Genomic DNA, 18,220 nt, shown 5'->3' with positions numbered 1-18,220 from the left:
AACTTCACCCTCTGCAGACTATCTGACCACTCCTTCCTCTTGGCCCTCAGAGGGCACCCCTCCCCTCCATCCTGGTTCAGAGTTCCCCCTGGTGGCCTGGAGTGGAACTGTGTTGCATGTATGGATTGACTGCGAGAGAGACCCTTCATTGCCTCCAAGCCTGGCATTACCCTCCCCTGGAGGAAGGCAAAACCACTGTGGCGACCATACTCCTGGGGGCTCCACATTCCCCCCTAGTGCAAGTCAGCACTCCTGGGCTGAACAAAAGAAAACATGAAAGACATATAAACAATTGAACAATAATAATTTGTACAAGATTTGAAAAACCAAGAGCTCAAAAATGGTCCTATGATGATAAGTCCAGCATCAATGTCCATGGTCCATTCCTGGGCAAATGGTAAAAGTTTTTGACCACACACAAGTCCTGTGGTTCAGTGTCCATAAAGAAAACAAGAAAACTCCAAGGGAACTCTTACAGGTTACCTGTAGGCACAAAACTTGAAAAACAGTTACATATTTACACAATTTCAACAATTACATTACTTTATATACGGTATCTAACTGGTAGTATGCCTTGTGTGGTGAGGGTAGACCTGCGTACTACTGTTGTAGTGGGTAATTTACTGGATACACTACTGGGGGTTCTTTGTAACACAGGGATACTGGACTGACTGTGACCTCTTAGACTCACCAAGGGTACAACAGGTTCACCACTGGCAGGGCGAGGGTTCTCTGGCTCCACTGCTGGTTTGGCATCTGCTACCCAATTTTCCTGATTCTCTTGAGTCACATCTTCCTGTGCTACCGATTGGGGAAACAGTAACACTGGCACCACTATAGCATCGTTCACTCTAGTCCAATTCGCAGGGAATTCTCCAAGCACTGTGCTGACCTTCTCTTCTTCAACTATGGGCTGGATGTTATCTGGTTCTTCTTTCCTTTCCTTCAACTGGTCAGGACACAACTTCAAATGATCTCTTGATACCGCTGCTGAGGTCTCTCCTCCATCTTTACTCACAAGGCATACCTTCGTATTATCAAAGTTCGAGGGCAGAATGGTATAAGGTTCAGCTTCCCACTGATCATCCAACTTGTGCAATCTTCTCTTTCTTTTCAAGACTTGCTCCCCCGGCGACAAAGGGACGGCAGGTGCATTTTGATTGCAGAGCTTCTCCTGCTTTTGCCTTGCCTGAGCCAGACTCCTTTCCACGCATTCTTGAACTCTCCGGTACTGTTGCTGCCTCTCCGTGTCCCAATCAGCATCTGGGGACGCCACTTCAGGTGTCAGGACTCCCATGTCCAAGTCAATAGGCAGTTTACCAGGTCTGGCTCTCATCAAATAGGCTGGGGTACAGTTGGTGGAGTTCACTGGGATATGGTTGTAGAAGTCCACCAGATCGGGCAACTTCTCTGGCCACAGATTCCTCTCCAAGGGCAAAGTCTTCAGGAGGTCCATCACTACCTGGTTCATCTTCTCGCACATGCCATTGGTCTGTGGGTGATACGGCGTTGTCCGGATCTTCTTACAACCATACAGGTTACAGAATTCTTGGAATACTTCTGCCTCGAAAGCTGGACCTTGATCTGTCAGCACTCTTTCAGGATGCCCATGTGGTCTACAGAAGTGCTGCTGGAATGCTCTGGCTGCTGTCCTGGCAGTTTGATCTTTGACAGGCACAACTACCAGGAATCTTGAGTAGTGGTCCACAAAGGTGAGTGCATAGATGTAGCCTGACCGGCTTGGAACCAGCTTCAAATGGTACAGGGCCACTAACTCAAGGGGCTGTTTGGTGATGATCGGCTGTAGGGGAGCTCTCTGGCTGTCCCGATCCTTTCTGCGCAGGTTACATTGTCCACACTCCCGGCACCACCTCTCAATGGCTTTCCTCATACCAGCCCAGTAGAACCTCTCTCGGAGCAATGCTTCCAACTTCTTCCATCCCAAGTGTCCAGCTCCATTGTGGTATGCTTCCAGGACCATCGATGCCTCTCTCTTCGGGACTATCACCTGCCAAACCAGCTTATGAGTGCGGGCTGTTGTGAATGAGTCACCGAAGGAGGAAAAAACAAAAATACAAGCTAAGTCCAGAAAACCGGAGAGGTTGGTAGCTATCGGATTGCAGACCCCTGATCCTATTCACCACAACTAACAGTAGCCGTGGGGGGTTCCTACGGTGCCCTAGACCCCTCGTTCACAGCCGGAGAACTAAATAAGCCTAAAGAAAGAAAGGGGAAATCTAAACTGCCCCAGAGCAGACCCCAAAGCAATAGACAGCCCCCAACATGTATTGTCGGTGAAAAGCAGATGAAAACACAAACACAGACAGAAAGACAGGTTGAGCAAACGATGGGGCCCAACTAACTAAATAGGAAAGGACAGAAAAGATGCTGACTGCAATCCGCAAAAAACCCTACCAAAAATGTCCCAACCGTCTGATAGGGAAAAAGGCCCTGAAGTCGCTAGACTTCAAAATCACTATATCAGCACTCAGGTATATTCTGAAAACAGAGCAAAGAGATAAATTGATCAGAGACAAAAATGGAGCTCAGCCCGTCCCAACAAAGGCAGGCTGAACACAAAACACGAAGCAAACAGACAAAATCTCATGGAAAAATAAGAGAGCAAAAACTTAGCTTTCAGTAGACAGGACTAACTGGTTGCAAGAGCTCAGAGCAGAAAGGATCACCAGCACCCCTGTAGGGCGTCGGCTGCCTTATATCCACTCAGTGATTCCGGGTGTCCAATCAGGCTCCACCTGTTCAGATGACAGGTTCTTCTCAACCCAATCAATTTCACTACCTCTCTTCACCAGCAGAGGGAGTTCATCAGACATCAACGGTGAAGGGGAAAGTGAACTCACAACAGCGAGCATTGATACTCCTCCGACACAGCTTCCCTTCATAAATGAACAGTCGGCCCCTCTCCTTCCACAAGTGCTGAGTTTCTTCAGGAGCATCCGACTCTGGACGTGAGTCAGCTCGTGTCAGCAGCTCATTCACCAGGCAGACTGCAGGGTCACTATCTTGCGTTTCTGCCCAATCATGATGGGGCAATGGGTTCAGGGTCACCTCCTTCAAGCCAGACCGTCTGTTTCTCACTCCTTGAGCATGCTGGGCCGCAAGTGACCGGTGGAAGGGAGGTAGCTCTATCTCTTCAAGAGCCTCAGGTTCTTCTCCGGCATCTGGTAGGTTAGGCATTCTGGACAGCGCACCAGCATTGGCATTCTTGTGCCCTGCCCGGTACTTGATGGTAAACTCATAGTTCGATAGCCGAGCCATCCATTGCTGTTCCAGTGCACCTAGTTTTGCAGTGTCCAAATGCGTCAACGAATTGTTGTCTGTGAAGATAGTGAACTTGGCAGAGGCTAGGTAATATTTGAACCTTTCGGTGACAGCCCAGACTATGGCAAGGAACTCCAGCTTGAAAGAACTGTAATTATCAGGGTTCCTTTCAGTGGGGCGCAGCTTCCTGCTGGCATAGGAGATCTCTCTTTCTTTCCCATTCTGTACCTGCGACAGTACTGCTCCTAGTCCCATGTTGCTGGCATCCGTGTACAGCACAAAGGGTTTATCATAATCTGGGCAGGCCAGAACTTCGTCACCTGTGAGAGCCATCTTCAACCGGGTGAAGGATCTCTCCAACTCTTCAGTCCATTCAAAGGTGGAATTTTTCTGTTTGGTCTTCTTGGACTGCCCCACCAGAAGATTTTGCATAGGGGTGGCTATTTCAGTAAAGCCCTTGATGAATCTTCGGTAGTAGCCTACCAGTCCAAGGAATTGGCGTACTTCATGAAGGTTGCTGGGCTTCGGCCAGTCCCGGATGACTGTGACCTTATCAGGATTCGGTGCCACACCTTCCGCACTGACCACATGACAGAGGTACTGCACCTTGGGCTTCAGGAGGTGACACTTGGAGGGCTTCACCTTCAGGCCAAAATTGGACAAAGCTTCAAACACTTCAGCCAGGTGCTCCAGATGATCTTCATAGGTTTTGGAGAAAACAATGACATCATCCAGGTACAACAGGACCGTCTCAAAGTTCATGTGTCCCAGGCAGCACTCCATCAGCCGTTGAAATGTTCCTGGAGCAGTGCAGAGCCCAAATGGCATATAATTGAACTCACAGAGACCCATTGGAGTGGTAAATGCGGTTTTCTCCTTGTCTGCCTCTGCCACGGGAACCTGCCAATACCCACTGGTGAGGTCCAAGGTGGAAAAGTAATTAGCAGTTTTAAGTGCAGCCAATGATTCCTCAATTCTAGGTAATGGGTAGGCATCTTTACGTGTAATGCTGTTAATTTTCCTGTAATCAACACACATTCTCATGGTACCATCCTTTTTCTTTACAAACACTATTGGAGCTGCCCAGGGGCTACAACTGTCTCTGATGACCCCTGCCTCCTTCATCTCCCTCAACATACTCTTAGCACACTGGTACTGTGTTGGGGGTATAGGTCTGTACCTCTCCTTTATGGGTGGATGGTCTCCCGTGGGGATATGATGTTGAACCCCTTTTGCCTGCCCAAAATCTAGTGGGTGTTTGCTGAATACCCGCTCATACTCTTGTGTCACTCTGTAAACCCCATTTTTCTGGTATGAAGGTGTAGAGTCAGTTCCCACCTGCAGTTGCTGACACCACTCATCTGGATGCTTCACAGAGCCATTGTCCTCCACCGGATCGGATGAGACCAAAGGCTCTGCTGCCTGCAAAGAGTTGTTATTAACAGTGAGCAGCTTAGCAACTGTGGCGTACCGAGGTATTGTGGCTTCCTCTTCCCCACAATTCAAAAGGCGTACAGGTACTCTACCTTTTTTTACATCAACCAAACCGCTGGCTGTCAGGACAGTGGGCCGGCTCTCGGAGTATACGGTTTCTACCAATGCCTGGTAATCTCTCCCTCTAAGACCTATAGCTGCCCGACACCAAACCAACATTTCACATCTGGGGGGTATTACAATGGGGAAGGGATCACTCACTCTGACGCTGCCAATCTCTCCGCCAGAGAGTTCCACCTGTTGTCTTTGCATCAGGGCTCGGATCTCCTTCTGCAGGACTTGTTCTCCGGAACCAGCAGTCTCAGCCACCTGTTGCAACAAGACAATAACCTCAGACAGTTTTCAATGACATTTGTACCAAGAGTCATCATGGGATTATATTCATGTCGGTCAATATCAACAACTATTAACCCTTGAGACTTTAGCTCTACCCGCCCCACTTTGACAGTAATTTCTTTACATCCTATCTGCGGTAAAGACTGACCATTACTAGCAACTACTGTCAGTTCATCAGTTGGGCCACGGGCAAGTTCAGAATCAGCCCAATACCTTTTATACAGAATGTACGGCATAGTGGTCACCTGGGAGCCAGTGTCCAGCAAAGCGTTCATGGGGATGCCGTCAATCACCACAGGAAGGATTGGTCTCCCTCCCACATACTTGGCTCTCCAGTTCTTTGGGCCTGGGGATCCTACTCCTGGGGGTTGGCCCTTTGCCCCAGGGGTTGCTCGTTTAAAGGACAGTACCTGGCAAGATGACCTGCCTTGTAGCAGCGACGACAGATGGGACGTCCGTCCTGGTCATAGCGATTGTTGTTCCTTCCTCGAAGTGGCGGGGCTCTCCTCCTCCGGAGCCACAGGACATCCTCTGGACTGGAAGCAAGCTGGATCTTCTCTTTGGAGGACACCTGCAGGGACTGCATGGTTTTGGTGAGTGCAGCCATTCCTTTGTTCAACTCCTGGACCTGTAGACGCAGCTCCTCAGTGGGATCTTTATCCAGAGTTTGGGCATCAGCCTCCACAGGGATGGAAGGGAAAGATGGGGCTTCCTGATGGTAGGTGATCGCTAGGCGCCTAGGGGGCGCTGGACGGCTGTCATTGGATTCCTGCAGTACCCGAATAGCCCTGTCCTTAAATTCAGCAAAGTCCAGATCAGGGTTTTGCAAGGTTATGATACGCAACTGTCCTCTGTGGGTACTGGACAGGAGTCCTTCAAAGAACTGCTCGTTCAACAGTTTATCTTCTTCCTTTACGCTGTCAGGATCAACTTGCTTGACTGCTCGCAGCGCCTCCTGCAGGTTGAGAGCATAGTCCCGGATACTGTCCTGCGCCTTCTATTTACAGCCAAAGAACCTCATCTTGATTCCAGCTGCAGTGCGAGTGTCAAAGGTGCTCTTCAGTTTGGCCAGGACCTTTGCAACAGTCTCTTTATCAGTGTCCTGCCAGGCTTTCGCTTCTCTCAGCGCTGCACCTGTTAACTGTCCAATCAGGATATTTACTTTCTGGCTTTCAGACAGAGAGTAAACTTTGAACAAACTGCACAGTCTCTCTTTAAATTCACCCAGGGTGTGTGACTCACCCGAGTACTGCGGTAGCCAGGCCGCTCCAGGTATGTTGGGCATGGATAGCGGCATTATGGGGACTGCTGCGGCGGGCGCTCCTCCTTGCGGTGCTGTGGGGTTAGCAACGGCGTCCGCCGTTGCATTGGCTTGCGGCGCGAACATCTTCTCCCCCCCCCTAGTTAATGTTTGCCAGGGCCGGGGGGTTGTGTGAGCTCACCGGCGGCCACTTCACAGGCCCGACGCTCCGGGCTGTAGGCCTTAGCTCCTCCTCCTCTTGCGAGCTGTCCTCTCTTCCCGCGCGGCACTTCACTTCTTCGCGCTCTGCGGCAGGCTCCGCCCACGAAGGCCCACCTCTTTCTTCCCGCGCGCGCCAATCAGCGCGGCAATGGTGGCAACTGGCGCCAATTACACACAGTACACAATCACAGTCTATGGCACACAGGACCTGGGGATACCGGGCACCGTAATCCTGTTCGTGACACCAAAATTGGGTCACCCTCCCAGGGCTGTGGGTTACTCGGTACCGGGCCGGTGTCAGGGGGAAGTGTCACAGCAGCAGTGACCCAGTCCGTGGCCCTGGGAGCCCAAGTAATGGAGGATGTAGTTAATGGAATGGAATAGTTTGTGACGCCACCTGTGGTGTTCGGCAAGGGAGATGTTAAGCCAACGCTGCAGACAGCTCCGCTGGGACAGATGGTGTGGTGCAGCAGTGATGGTATAGCCCTCCACAGGCAGGGCTAATGTCCCAGGGCAGTGTAGTGGTGGTTGGCACGGGGATGTAGCAGTGCCGTAAGGGTAGGAAGCAGACAAGACACAGCGGGGTGCAATTTCTGTACCTTTACTTGATAACTGCAGTCCAGGGTCCTGATTACAGATGGTATTGGAGCAGGCTAGCCTGGAAGCAACTCAGGGATTCTCTCTCACAGACGGGCTGTGCAGTCTCCTTCCTAGCGCCTTGTGGTGTGAAGCACTCCAGTACTTAGTTACTCTGAAGTTCCTCCTGTCAGATGTTCCCAAGAACCTCACTTGCACGGCAGACAGCTGTAGCCTCTCTCGGGGACTCCTCTTTAGTCCTGGCTCTCTATCCAAGCTGCTGTTGTGCCTCAAGTCTTAGATGGGAGTAGGGCACTTACAGCCTCCTACTCCTCTGGTATCTGCTGTAGGACCTTTAGTATCCGTACAGCCGTGGAGACCAGGCTCCAGTTCATGCGCTCTCAGCTGAGGGAGCTCTCCTTCCTAGCTCAACCTCCAGGTTCCTTCCACACGTCTGCACATTTCACCCTCCGCAGACTATCTGACCACTCCTTCCTCTTCGCCCTCAGAGGGCACCCCTCCCCTCCATCCTGGTTCAGAGTTCCCCCTGGTGGCCTGGAGTGGAACTGTGTTGCATGTATGGATTGACTGCGAGAGAGACCCTTCATTGCCTCCAAGCCTGGCATTACCCTCCCCTGGAGGAAGGCAAAACCACTGTGGCGACCATACTCCTGGAGGCGCCACCCCCCCACCACATATCACCACAGCGCCCCTCCACACCGGATGCCATTAATATGCTCACACACACTAAGATTAGGATGCCCCACAGTGCCCCCACCACATATCATGATACAACCACAGCACCCCTCCCCACACAGGGTGCCCTGCCTATGATCACACACATTAGTATTAGGATGTCCCACAGTTCCCCCACCACATTTCATAATACAACCACAGTGCCTGTCTACACAGGATGCCATGAATATGCACACACAGTAGGATGCCCCACAGTGCCCCTTTACTAACCCAATATTGTACCCACACATCATGCGTCTCACAGTATAATGATAATATCCAAACACAGGTGAATGCCCCACAGTGCCCCCTTCCTATCCCCCAGTATTGTACAAACACATGATGCCCCCCACCCTATTTTGAAACGTCCACAGTGCTCCTCACACATGATGCCATAATGTCCACACACGGATGCCCCACAGTGTAACTTTCTTACCACCAGCATGGTTCCTACTTATGATGCTCCTGCCAAAAAAAACTGTATGATGCCCACACATGATCTCCTAAAATTGCCCACGCACACATAGTAGCATACCCCATAGGGCTCACCTTGGCTCCCACTCCACCTTCAGACCTCTGCTCTGGACTGTGTAGTCTGGCACCACCTTCGCTGACCCTCAGACAGCACAGGTGAATGGTGGAGCAAAGAACTGACGCTCCCCACTCCACCATTACAGTCAACAGTATATGCATCCTAAGAGCACAGATACAGGGCAGCAGGATAGCTTCCTAAAGTTTGCACTAGCCCGCCAGATCTGATACGGTTGGAGGTCTGCCTTCTCATGGGCCTAAAGATGAAGCATCTCGGTGCCACTCCGAAAAACTTCTGGAAGCGCTTCTTCCTGGACATTTTGAGAAGATTTGCTAACTCTTTTAGGAGTTCGGGAGGTCTCCTCTTTTCCCAGGAGAGTTCATAAGTACCAGAGGTGCTCCTGAAAAAAGGCGAGACCACCCAAACTCCGAAAAGAGTGGTCAAATCTCTATGGATACCAGCGCTTCTTCTGTGGAGGGGCGCCGTGCAAGGGGCGTGTAGAGCGTGAAAAAAAATCATGGGGGGGGTGCTGACCTGATGAAGGGGCATAACTATGGAGGGAAAAATGACTGTGGCGCAAATATGGAGAAGTGCAGCATGTTAACAGCAGCGACTGGAGCTAGTTCTGATTGCTGCCTTTTAACCCTTCACATGCCAGTCTCTTTAAGAGACGTGATCCCGGAAAGGGCACAAAAGGGTAACCACTATGTGTTGTCATGGCAACTTTCTGAAGGCCCCTCTACGTCTCCACCATATTGGTGCTCCTATTAAACTTAGCTACAGGTTGATTCCTTCATAGGACAATACGCGCTCACACATTTTTTAAGCCTGTAAAATAAATATGTTTGGCAAAAAGACAAAAAAAAAAAAATAGTTATGCCTCATGGAAAAATTGGGGGTGGAATAAAAATCCACAGGTCATGAAGGAGTTAAAATGTATTCATGTTATGACTAAAATATATCATGTAATAACCAATTTAAACAGAGTAAATTCTTCAAAAATAGCCTCATCACACGGGGGGGGGGGGGGGGGGGAAACTACATTTCCCACAACACCTTGTTCCTTCCGATCACTACCTCTCCGCTCTGCTGCTGGTGATAATATACTTGTCTCCAGTGCGGCGGCCATTTTGGCGGCGACTCCCATTGGATTAGACTTACGTTTGTCTTCAAGAAAATGGCAGACAATTGTCATTTTCTTTCTGTAATTTTGTGACTGAGGGGTCGGAGCCTGCAGCCGGCAACATGTGAGGAAGGAGAAGTCCCTGCAGTGCAATGTGAGGTGAGGCAGGGGACTGGAGGGAGAAGGGTAGAGGCGCTGCTGGGAGAGTCAGTGGTGGGGACGCTGAATGGCGGGGGAGCTTCCAAGCTTCTGGTGCTGCAATGCTGAGACTTGTAGCTCCACAATAACCTCGATATCTATGTTGCCTTTTATTTAGTGCCAAAATGCTGGGATTCTACATTTACATACTGCAATTGCATTTTTTTCTGTTCCTTATACAGGTGGAAATCTACAAGGGAAAAAAACAATAAAAACGTCTAGTTCTACAGCGTCTTTAACTGCTTACAGCGCCCTCATCAGCAGGATTGTGCACAGTAACCCACAGACCGCGTCCGGTCGGTGCCGTGATACTGATTAGGCCGGGGTCACACTTGCAACTGCAGTGTGAGAAACTCAACGCCCCAATACCCGGCACTGGCGGTTCGGACTGGAGCATAGAAATACCTGCAGCCGCACACTGCGGTCCCGAGTTCTGGTGGCAGTGCTGGGTATTGAGGCGCGAATTTCTCACATTGCAGTTGCAAGTGTGACCCCGGCCTCACAATTATACCTGGTGATGAAATCCGTCTTGTTGTTTATGCCCCGGAGCACGAGCATATCATTAACTCAGAACTGAAAATAAAGATTACACAAGAACCACAAGACGGATTTTGTCACCAGGTACCACTGTAAGGCCGGGATCACACATGCGAGAAACTCAGAGGAGTCTCGTTTCTTAATACCTGGCACAGCCGCCGGGACTCGGGAGCGGAGCGTGCGACTGCATGTGGGTCGCCCTCCCAGTGTCAGGGGAAGGTGGCCCTGGGCGCCCAAGTAATGGGGGAAATGTAGTTAATGGAATAGTTTGTGACGCCACCTGTGGTGTTCGGCAAGTGAGATGTTAGGCCGATGCTGCAGACAGATCCTCTGGGGCTGGTGATGTGTTGCAGCCTAGATGGTGTAGCTCCCCACAGGTGGAGCTGTAGCCCCAGGGCCGTGTAGTTGTAATGGTTGTGGAAAGGCGCAGGCAGTGCAAAGGATGGTACCCAGATGTAGCGGTGCTGAGCGGGTTGGCGCAAGGATGAATGGAGGACACCAAGGCTTTCAGTTCCAAAGCTTTACTCACAGTCTGCGGTACACAAGGGTGCCTGCCTCCGGGCCGTGTCCTCCGGCTCAGAGACTCAGCCAACCTCCAGGCCAGATGGGAAGCTCCTCTCCAACACTCCGCCAACATGTACCTTTCCTACACGACTCCTCTATTGCACCTTAAATTGTGAAGATCTCCAGTACCGTGGTACTCTGGAGTTCCTCCTGTCAGATGTTCCCAAGAACTCTACTCGTATGGCAGACAGCTGTAGCCTGCTTCGGGGACTCCCTTCTCCTGAGTCCCAGCTCTCTAATCAGTTGCTGTTGTGCCCCAAGTCTTAGATGGGAGTAGTGCATTTACGCCTACTACTCCACCGATGTCTGCTGCAGAACCATAAGTGTCCATACAACCTCGGGGACCGGGCCCCGGCCTTGCGCTGAGAACCTATAGGCAGGGTTCCTCTTCCAACCCACGTCTCCTCTCTGTTCTCCTTACTCCTTCGTTCCGTACTGATCCTCCTCTCTCTTATGGAAGCTTAGGTTGCAGTTCTACGTCTTTCTCCTTCTTTCCTTTCCCGTGCCAGCTGGCTCAGATCACTGAGGCAGCTGCAGCACTCCTTCCTCCATCCCTTCTTCCAGGGATCCTCACTCCTGTCTGAGTGACTTCCTACCCGCCTGACCTTCTGCCAGACTGAACCTGTAATCCTACACTTTCCCACTCTTTTATATATCTCAACTCCACCCACCTCCCAGCACATCCAGTGTTCCAAGCAGGGAACCACCAGAGGTGCTCTGCTACTCTCTAAGCACTGAGCCGCAATGTGGTTGTGCAGAACTACCCTGTTGTGTGGAGTGCGAGTGTTGGAGTGTGGAAAGGAGTTCCCACCTGACCTGGATGGTGGGGCACTACACCTTAGGAGAAGGTGCAGTACCTCTGTGGCGACTGAGCCTCAGGGGCGCCACACATGTATTTCTGTGCAGCCGCACGCTCCGCTCCCAAGTGCCAGGTATTAAGATGCAAGACTCGTCCGAGTTTCTCGCATGTGTGATCTCGGCCTAATCAGTATAACAGTGCCGACCTGACGCTGTATGTAAGTTGCTGTGCACAATCCTGCTGACAGGTTCCTTTTAATGTGCAGGAGTTGTCATGAAATCACATCATACATTTATACAGATTTTCTGCACACAAAAATGCAGCAGAAAAAACTTGGCAAATTTTATAAGGCTATGTGCACACGTAGTTTTAGGTCCTGCGGACTTGGAAAAATCCGCAGGTAAATTCTCAGGTCAAAAGACCTGCGGATTCACACCTCTACAATGGAGAAGGTGTGAAACCGCAGCGGAATCCGCACGAAGAATTGACATGCTGCGGATTTGAAACCGCAGCAAATCCACGCGGAAAAATCTGCAGCATGTGCACAGCGTTTTTCAGTTTACCATTGAAAACAATGGTACTGTACAACGCAGCAGAATCCGCACCGTGTGCACATGGCCTTATTGCGTTTGTCCTTTTTTTTTTTTTTTTTTGTTTGTCATCTGTTCTGTTCTTCTAATTGCACCTTTTTCTTTTAATTTGCACCTTTTTTTAAATCTATTTTATACATATTCTCCTGTTTCGTTTTTTTCTTTTCGGTTTGTCCTCGTAGACAGGGTTTTTATTTTCCAGATATTTTCAGCCAATTACGCACCCATCCTGCAAATAGATCTAAATTTGCATCCACGGCTTGGCTTCCACCGAAATAACACAGATCACAGCAATCTCTGATCCTGTCTGTTTAACCCCTGAGGTGGCACAATCATCAGGGACTGTTGCAATCTAGTCTCCCTCTGTCATTATATCGCCCTCCTGACGTGAAAACCTGAGGCCCCGTAGGGCATCTATGGCTGAATACCTATTAGTTTGTTACATTGTGAAATTTAATCACATTTTTCCTGTGGGATTTTATGTAAAAATAAAAAATAATACCGTAATTTGCCTATGGTGTCGCTAAAATCCCTAAAATAAAATGAATGTACAGTTAGGTCCATATATATTTGGACAGAGACAACATTTTTCTAATTTTGGTTCTAGACATTACCACAATGAATTTTAAACAAAACAATTCAGATGCAGCTGAAGTTCAGACTTTCAGCTTTCATTTGAGGGTATCCACATTAAAATTGGATGAAGGGTTTAGGAGTTTCAGCTCCTTAACATGTGCCACCCTGTTTTTAAAGGGACCAAAAGTAATTGGACAGATTAAATAATTGTAAATAAAATGTTCATTTCTAGTACTTGGTTGAGAACCCTTTGTTGGCAATGACTGCCTGAAGTCTTGAACTCATGGACATCACCAGACGCTGTTTCCTCCTTTTTGATGCTCTGCCAGGCCTTCACTGCGGTGGTTTTCAGTTGCTGTTTGTTTGTGGGCCTTTCTGTCTGAAGTTTAGTCTTTAACAAGTGAAATGCATGCTCAATTGGGTTGAGATCAGGTGACTGACTTGGCCATTCAAGAATATTCCACTTCTTTGCTTTAATAAGCTCCTGGGTTGCTTTGGCTTTATGTTTTGGGTCGTTGTCCATCTGTAGTATGAAACGACGACCAGTTTGGCTGCATTTGGCTGGATCTGAGCACACAGTATGGCTCTGAATACCTCAGAATTCATTCAGCTGCTTCTGTCCTGTGTCACATCATCAATAAACACTAGTGACCCAGTGCCACTGGCAGCCATGCATGCCCAAGCCATCACACTGCCTCCGCCATGTTTTACAGATGATGTGGTAAGGTTTGGATCATGAGCTGTACCACGCCTTCGCCATACTTTTCTCTTTCCATCATTCTGGTAGAGGTTGATCTTGGTTTCATCTCTCCAAAGAATGTTCTTCCAGAACTGTGCTGGCTTTTTTAGATGTTTTTAGCACAGTCCAGTCTAGGCTTTTGATTCTTGATGCTTATGAGTGGCTTGCACCGTGCAGTGAGCCCTCTGTATTTACTTTCATGCAGTCTTCTCTTTATGGTAGATTTGGATATTGATATGCCTACCTCCTGGAGAGTGTTGTTCTCTTGGTTGGCTGTTGTGAAGGGGTTTCTCTTCACCATGGAGACTATTCTGCGATCATCCACCACTGTTGTCTTCCGTGGGCGCCCAGGTCTTTTTGCATTGATGAGTTCACCAGTGCTTTCTTTCTTTCTCAGGATGTACCAAACTGTAGATTTTGCCACTCCTAATGTTGTAGCAATTTCTCGGATGGTTTTTTTCTGTTTTTGCAGCTTAAGGATGGCTTGTTTCACCTGCATGGAGAGCTCCTTTGACCGCATGTTTCCTTCACAGCAAAACCTTCCAAATGCAAGCACCACACCTCAAATCAACTCCAGGCCTTTTATCTGCCTAACTGAGAAAGACATAATGAAGGGATTGCCCACACCGGTCCATGAAATAGCCTTGGAGTCAATTGTCCAATTACTTTTGGTCCCTTTAAAAACAGGGTGGCACATGTTAAGGAGCTGAAACTCCTAAACCCTTCACCCAATGTTAATGTGGATACCCTCAAATGAAAGCTGAAAGTCTGAACTTCAACTGCATCTGAATTGTTTTGTTTAAAATTCATTGTGGTAATGTCTAGAACCAAAATTAGAAAAATGTTGTCTCTGTCCAAATATATATGGACCTAACTGTAAACCACATAATGAACAGGGTTAAAAAAAAAAAAAAAAAAAAAAGCAAGAATTGGATTTTTTTTCTATTCCTCCCTCTTATAAATGGGATAACAAAAAATTATTTGCACCCCAAAATGATTCTAAGCTAAAAAATAACTTTTCCACACAAAAAAAAAAATCAAGACCCCCGTCAGTGGGGGGGGGGGGGGGAAGTGTTGCCTCTTGGAATATAGCGACCCAAAACTCCCCTGGAAAAATTAGTAAGTTATATGAACTCCAAACATTGCCTTTAAGGGTTATTACAAGTTCTTACTTCTCTACCAGTAAGATCTCTGGGGGTCCGTACCCTGGGGTCTCATGAATGAGACTCTGAAGTGCCCCTTGGGATTTTAGCCATGGCCTCTTTTATTGTTGATGGGGCTGGCGGAGGTAGACAAGCGGTCCCCGGCCGATCTTGAATACGTGATAGCGGGCGAGTGGTCTGCACCTCGGTGGTCTTGATAACGTCGCTAGGATCCTATATATAGATGTTTCTTTTTTTTTCCCTTTCAAGGTCTGTGCCCGTTCTCCGCTTGTCCTCCTCCTCCTGCCACCATGTTTGCCCCCAGGAAGGCGGCTTTCTCCATCCTTGGACCACACCCTTGGCGTCATTGTCACCGGAGTCGCGGTACAGCGACCACCAAGCTCAGCGTGCGACAAGCTCTGGTTGCAAACGTCGACCAGGGAGAAAAGAGAGTAAAAATCCAGGTAATTGTGCGATGTCTCCTTTATCATAATGTCCCACTTTTTCTTCCTTGTTTGGACTCACAGGTTTAATACTGAGCATTGATGGTGGTACGGAATAGTCTAGTGGCTTAAAGGGTTATTCCTCATTTTCCTAGATGGCTATTGTGAAATAGATCTTTTTGCAATTCTTGTTAAAATTTGCAGCCATTCTTGAGATATTGACACTTTTCTTTTGTTTACAGCTCGTTGCCTAGGAGACCGACCACCGCTGCTGTCAAGCTCGTAAGCAGCTGCCCGGAATTAGGAGCTGCAGCGATTCCAGCCTGCTTCATGTAATGCTTCCACACTCTGAGCATATCTGGCAGCAGTGGTCGGTCTCCAAGGCAACGAGCTGTAAAGAAAAGTGTTAATATCTTAAGAATGGCTGAAAATTTTAAGACACAGTAAATTGCAAAATTGCTTTTATTTCCCAGCTCTATCCGACAATACATGATCTATAGAGAGGGGAATAACCATTGAATAGTTACTACAGCCCCTTATAAACATTCGCTCCATTAATTGTGTATGGGACCACTGGAGAAAGCAGAGCGCTGTGCTATGGATAGGGGGCAACCATTATTTTGGGAATAACCCTTTAATACCAGTATATTTTCTGGTCGACCGTAGTGAAAAGGGGAACTTCTTCCCGCCATTGGATGTGCTGGTGTGGCTGAGCCCGCTCCACACATGGCTGTATTATAGCAGCACCTGCCTCGATGAGCAGCAGCTGGAGTTCAGCTCCGGTTGCTGCTGTTTAACCATTTAGATGCCGTCTGTCGGGATCCAAAAGGTTGTGAACCAATTAGTATGTTATGTTGCGATCGTGGGGTGACAATGGGTCATCTTGGCAGCCGGAGACCTTGGGTCTCTGCCATCTTCGTACTCCCATGAAGCACAGGAAATTGTCATTTTTCACTACACACCGCAATACCACTTCATCCCAAACCTCACCACAGTCTTCATCCCAACCCTAACCCATCTCTTCAACCTATCACTAACAACTGGTGTTTTCCCCTCAAGCTTTAAACATGCCTCCATCACACCTATCCTCAAAAAGCCCTCTCTTGACCCATCCTCTGTATCTAGCTATCGCCCTATATCACTTCTCCCATATGCCTCCAAGCTACTGGAACAACACGTCTACCTTGAACTGTCCTCCCATCTCTCTTCTTGCTCCCTCTTCGACCGCTTACAATCTGGCTTCCGGTCACACCACTCCACTGAAACTGCCCTTACTAAGGTCACCAATGACCTCTTAACTGCCAAGAGCAAGCGACACTACTCTGTCCTCCTCCTCCTGGACCTGTCGGCTGCCTTTGACACAGTGGACCATTCCCTATTATTACAGACCCTCTCATCCCTCGGCATCACAGACTTGGCCCTCTCCTGGATCTCATCATACCTAACAGACCGGACATTCAGCGTCTCCCACTCACACACCACCTCCTCACCTCGCCCCCTATCTGTCGGAGTCCCACAAGGTTCAGTCCTTGGGCCCCTGCTGTTCTCTATTTACACCTTTGGCCTGGGACAGCTCATAGAATCTCATGGCTTTCAGTATCATCTTTATGCTGATGACACACAGATCTACATCTCTGGACCAGATATCACCTCCCTACTAACCAGAATCCCTCAATGTCTGTCCACTATTTCATCCTTCTTCTCCACTAGATATCTGAAACTCAACATGGACAAAACAGAATTCATCATCTTTCCCCCATCTCACGTGACCCCCCCTACGAACCTATCAATTACAGTAAATGACTGCCCACTCTCCCCAGTCCCACAAGCTCGCTGCCTCGGAGTTATCCTTGACGCTGATCTCTCCTTCAAACCACATATCCAAACCCTTTCCACTTCCTGCCGACTTCAACTCAAAAATATTTCACGCATCCGTTCATTCCTCACCCAAGAATCTGCAAAAACCCTAGTCCATGCCCTCATCATCTCTCGCCTTGACTACTGCAACCTCATGCTCTGTGGCCTCCCCTCAAACACTCTCGCACCCCTCCAATCTATTCTAAACTCTGCTGCCCGACTAATCCACCTGTCCCCCCGCTATTCCCCAGCTTCTCCCCTCTGTCAATCCCTTCACTGGCTCCCAATTGCCCAGAGACTCCATACATCTGTGACCTCGTCTCCCGGTACTTTCCCGCACGCAACCTCCGATCCTCACAAGATCTCCTTCTCTACTCCCCTCTTATCTCCTCTTCCCACAATCGCATACAAGATTTCTCTCGCGCATCACCCCTACTCTGGAACTCTCTACCACAACATATCAGACTCTCACCTACCATCGAAACCTTCAAAAAGAGCCTGAAGACCCACCTCTTCCGACAAGCCTATAACCTGCAGTAACCACCGATCGACCAAACCGCTGCACGACCAGCTCTACCCTCGCCTACTGTATTATCACCCATCCCTTGAAGATTGTGAGCCCTCGCGGGCAGGGTCCTCTCTCCTCCTGTACCAGTTATGACTTGTATTGTTTAAGATTATTGTACTTGTTTTTATGTATACCCCTCCTCACATGTAAAGCGCCATGGAATAAATGGCGCTATAACAATAAATAATAATAATAATAATAATAATACTGAAGTCACAGGTTGAAGACCTTCAATGGGGACTAAAAAATAATTAAAAATATCAATTTGAATCCTGCTTCATTCTCAGCCCAAAAATAATAAAAAATCATATTTGATAAGATTGCATTTCTACAATAACTTCCGGGTTGTGGGATCCCACAACTTTCTACGGCAGCATCTGAGGTCCGACTGCGAGGTCTCAGAGTTCAGACTAAACGTGGATATTTCTGTGGTGCAGCCTGTTGGCCACTAGATGGCAGCACTGGGTAAACTGCAGTATAAAGTCATTTACTTTTCTGTGGAGAGATGTTACAGTGCTGCAGCCTGCGGGGGTCCTCCACCTGTCACTGGAGGGGCCGGACTGCATCTGTGTATACACTTCTTGTCCTGACATCACGCCAGCCTTTCTAGAAAACACCGGCGATTGTCTAAACGCTGTGTCTAATATCATGTCCTCACTATATCTGA

General features: G+C 48.7%; 1 protein-coding gene across 4 annotated transcripts in view; it reads left to right on the top strand.

Moving 5' to 3' along the window:
- NARS2 (asparaginyl-tRNA synthetase 2, mitochondrial) overlaps positions 1–18,220 on the top strand; it is a 125,816-nt gene that overhangs the window by 53,964 nt on the left and 53,632 nt on the right. For 2 of the 4 annotated variants that reach the window (XM_073548652.1, XM_073548655.1), the window contains exons 1-2: positions 9,549–9,699; positions 14,956–15,149. In XM_073548652.1, the coding sequence (XP_073404753.1) occupies positions 14,997–15,149 (153 nt within the window). In that variant the 5' untranslated portion in view covers positions 9,549–9,699; positions 14,956–14,996. Of the gene's footprint in view, positions 1–9,548; positions 9,700–14,955; positions 15,150–18,220 lie in introns of those variants that run through there. The other 2 variants (XM_073548654.1, XM_073548653.1) reach the window with 1 other exon arrangement.

This window comes from Dendrobates tinctorius, unplaced genomic scaffold, assembly GCF_039654945.1.
Source record: "Dendrobates tinctorius isolate UK_male_01 unplaced genomic scaffold, ASM3965494v1 ptg000157l, whole genome shotgun sequence".
In the NCBI taxonomy this organism is placed as follows: domain Eukaryota; kingdom Metazoa; phylum Chordata; class Amphibia; order Anura; family Dendrobatidae; genus Dendrobates; species Dendrobates tinctorius.
This window is presented reverse-complemented; position numbering and strand designations above follow the sequence as displayed.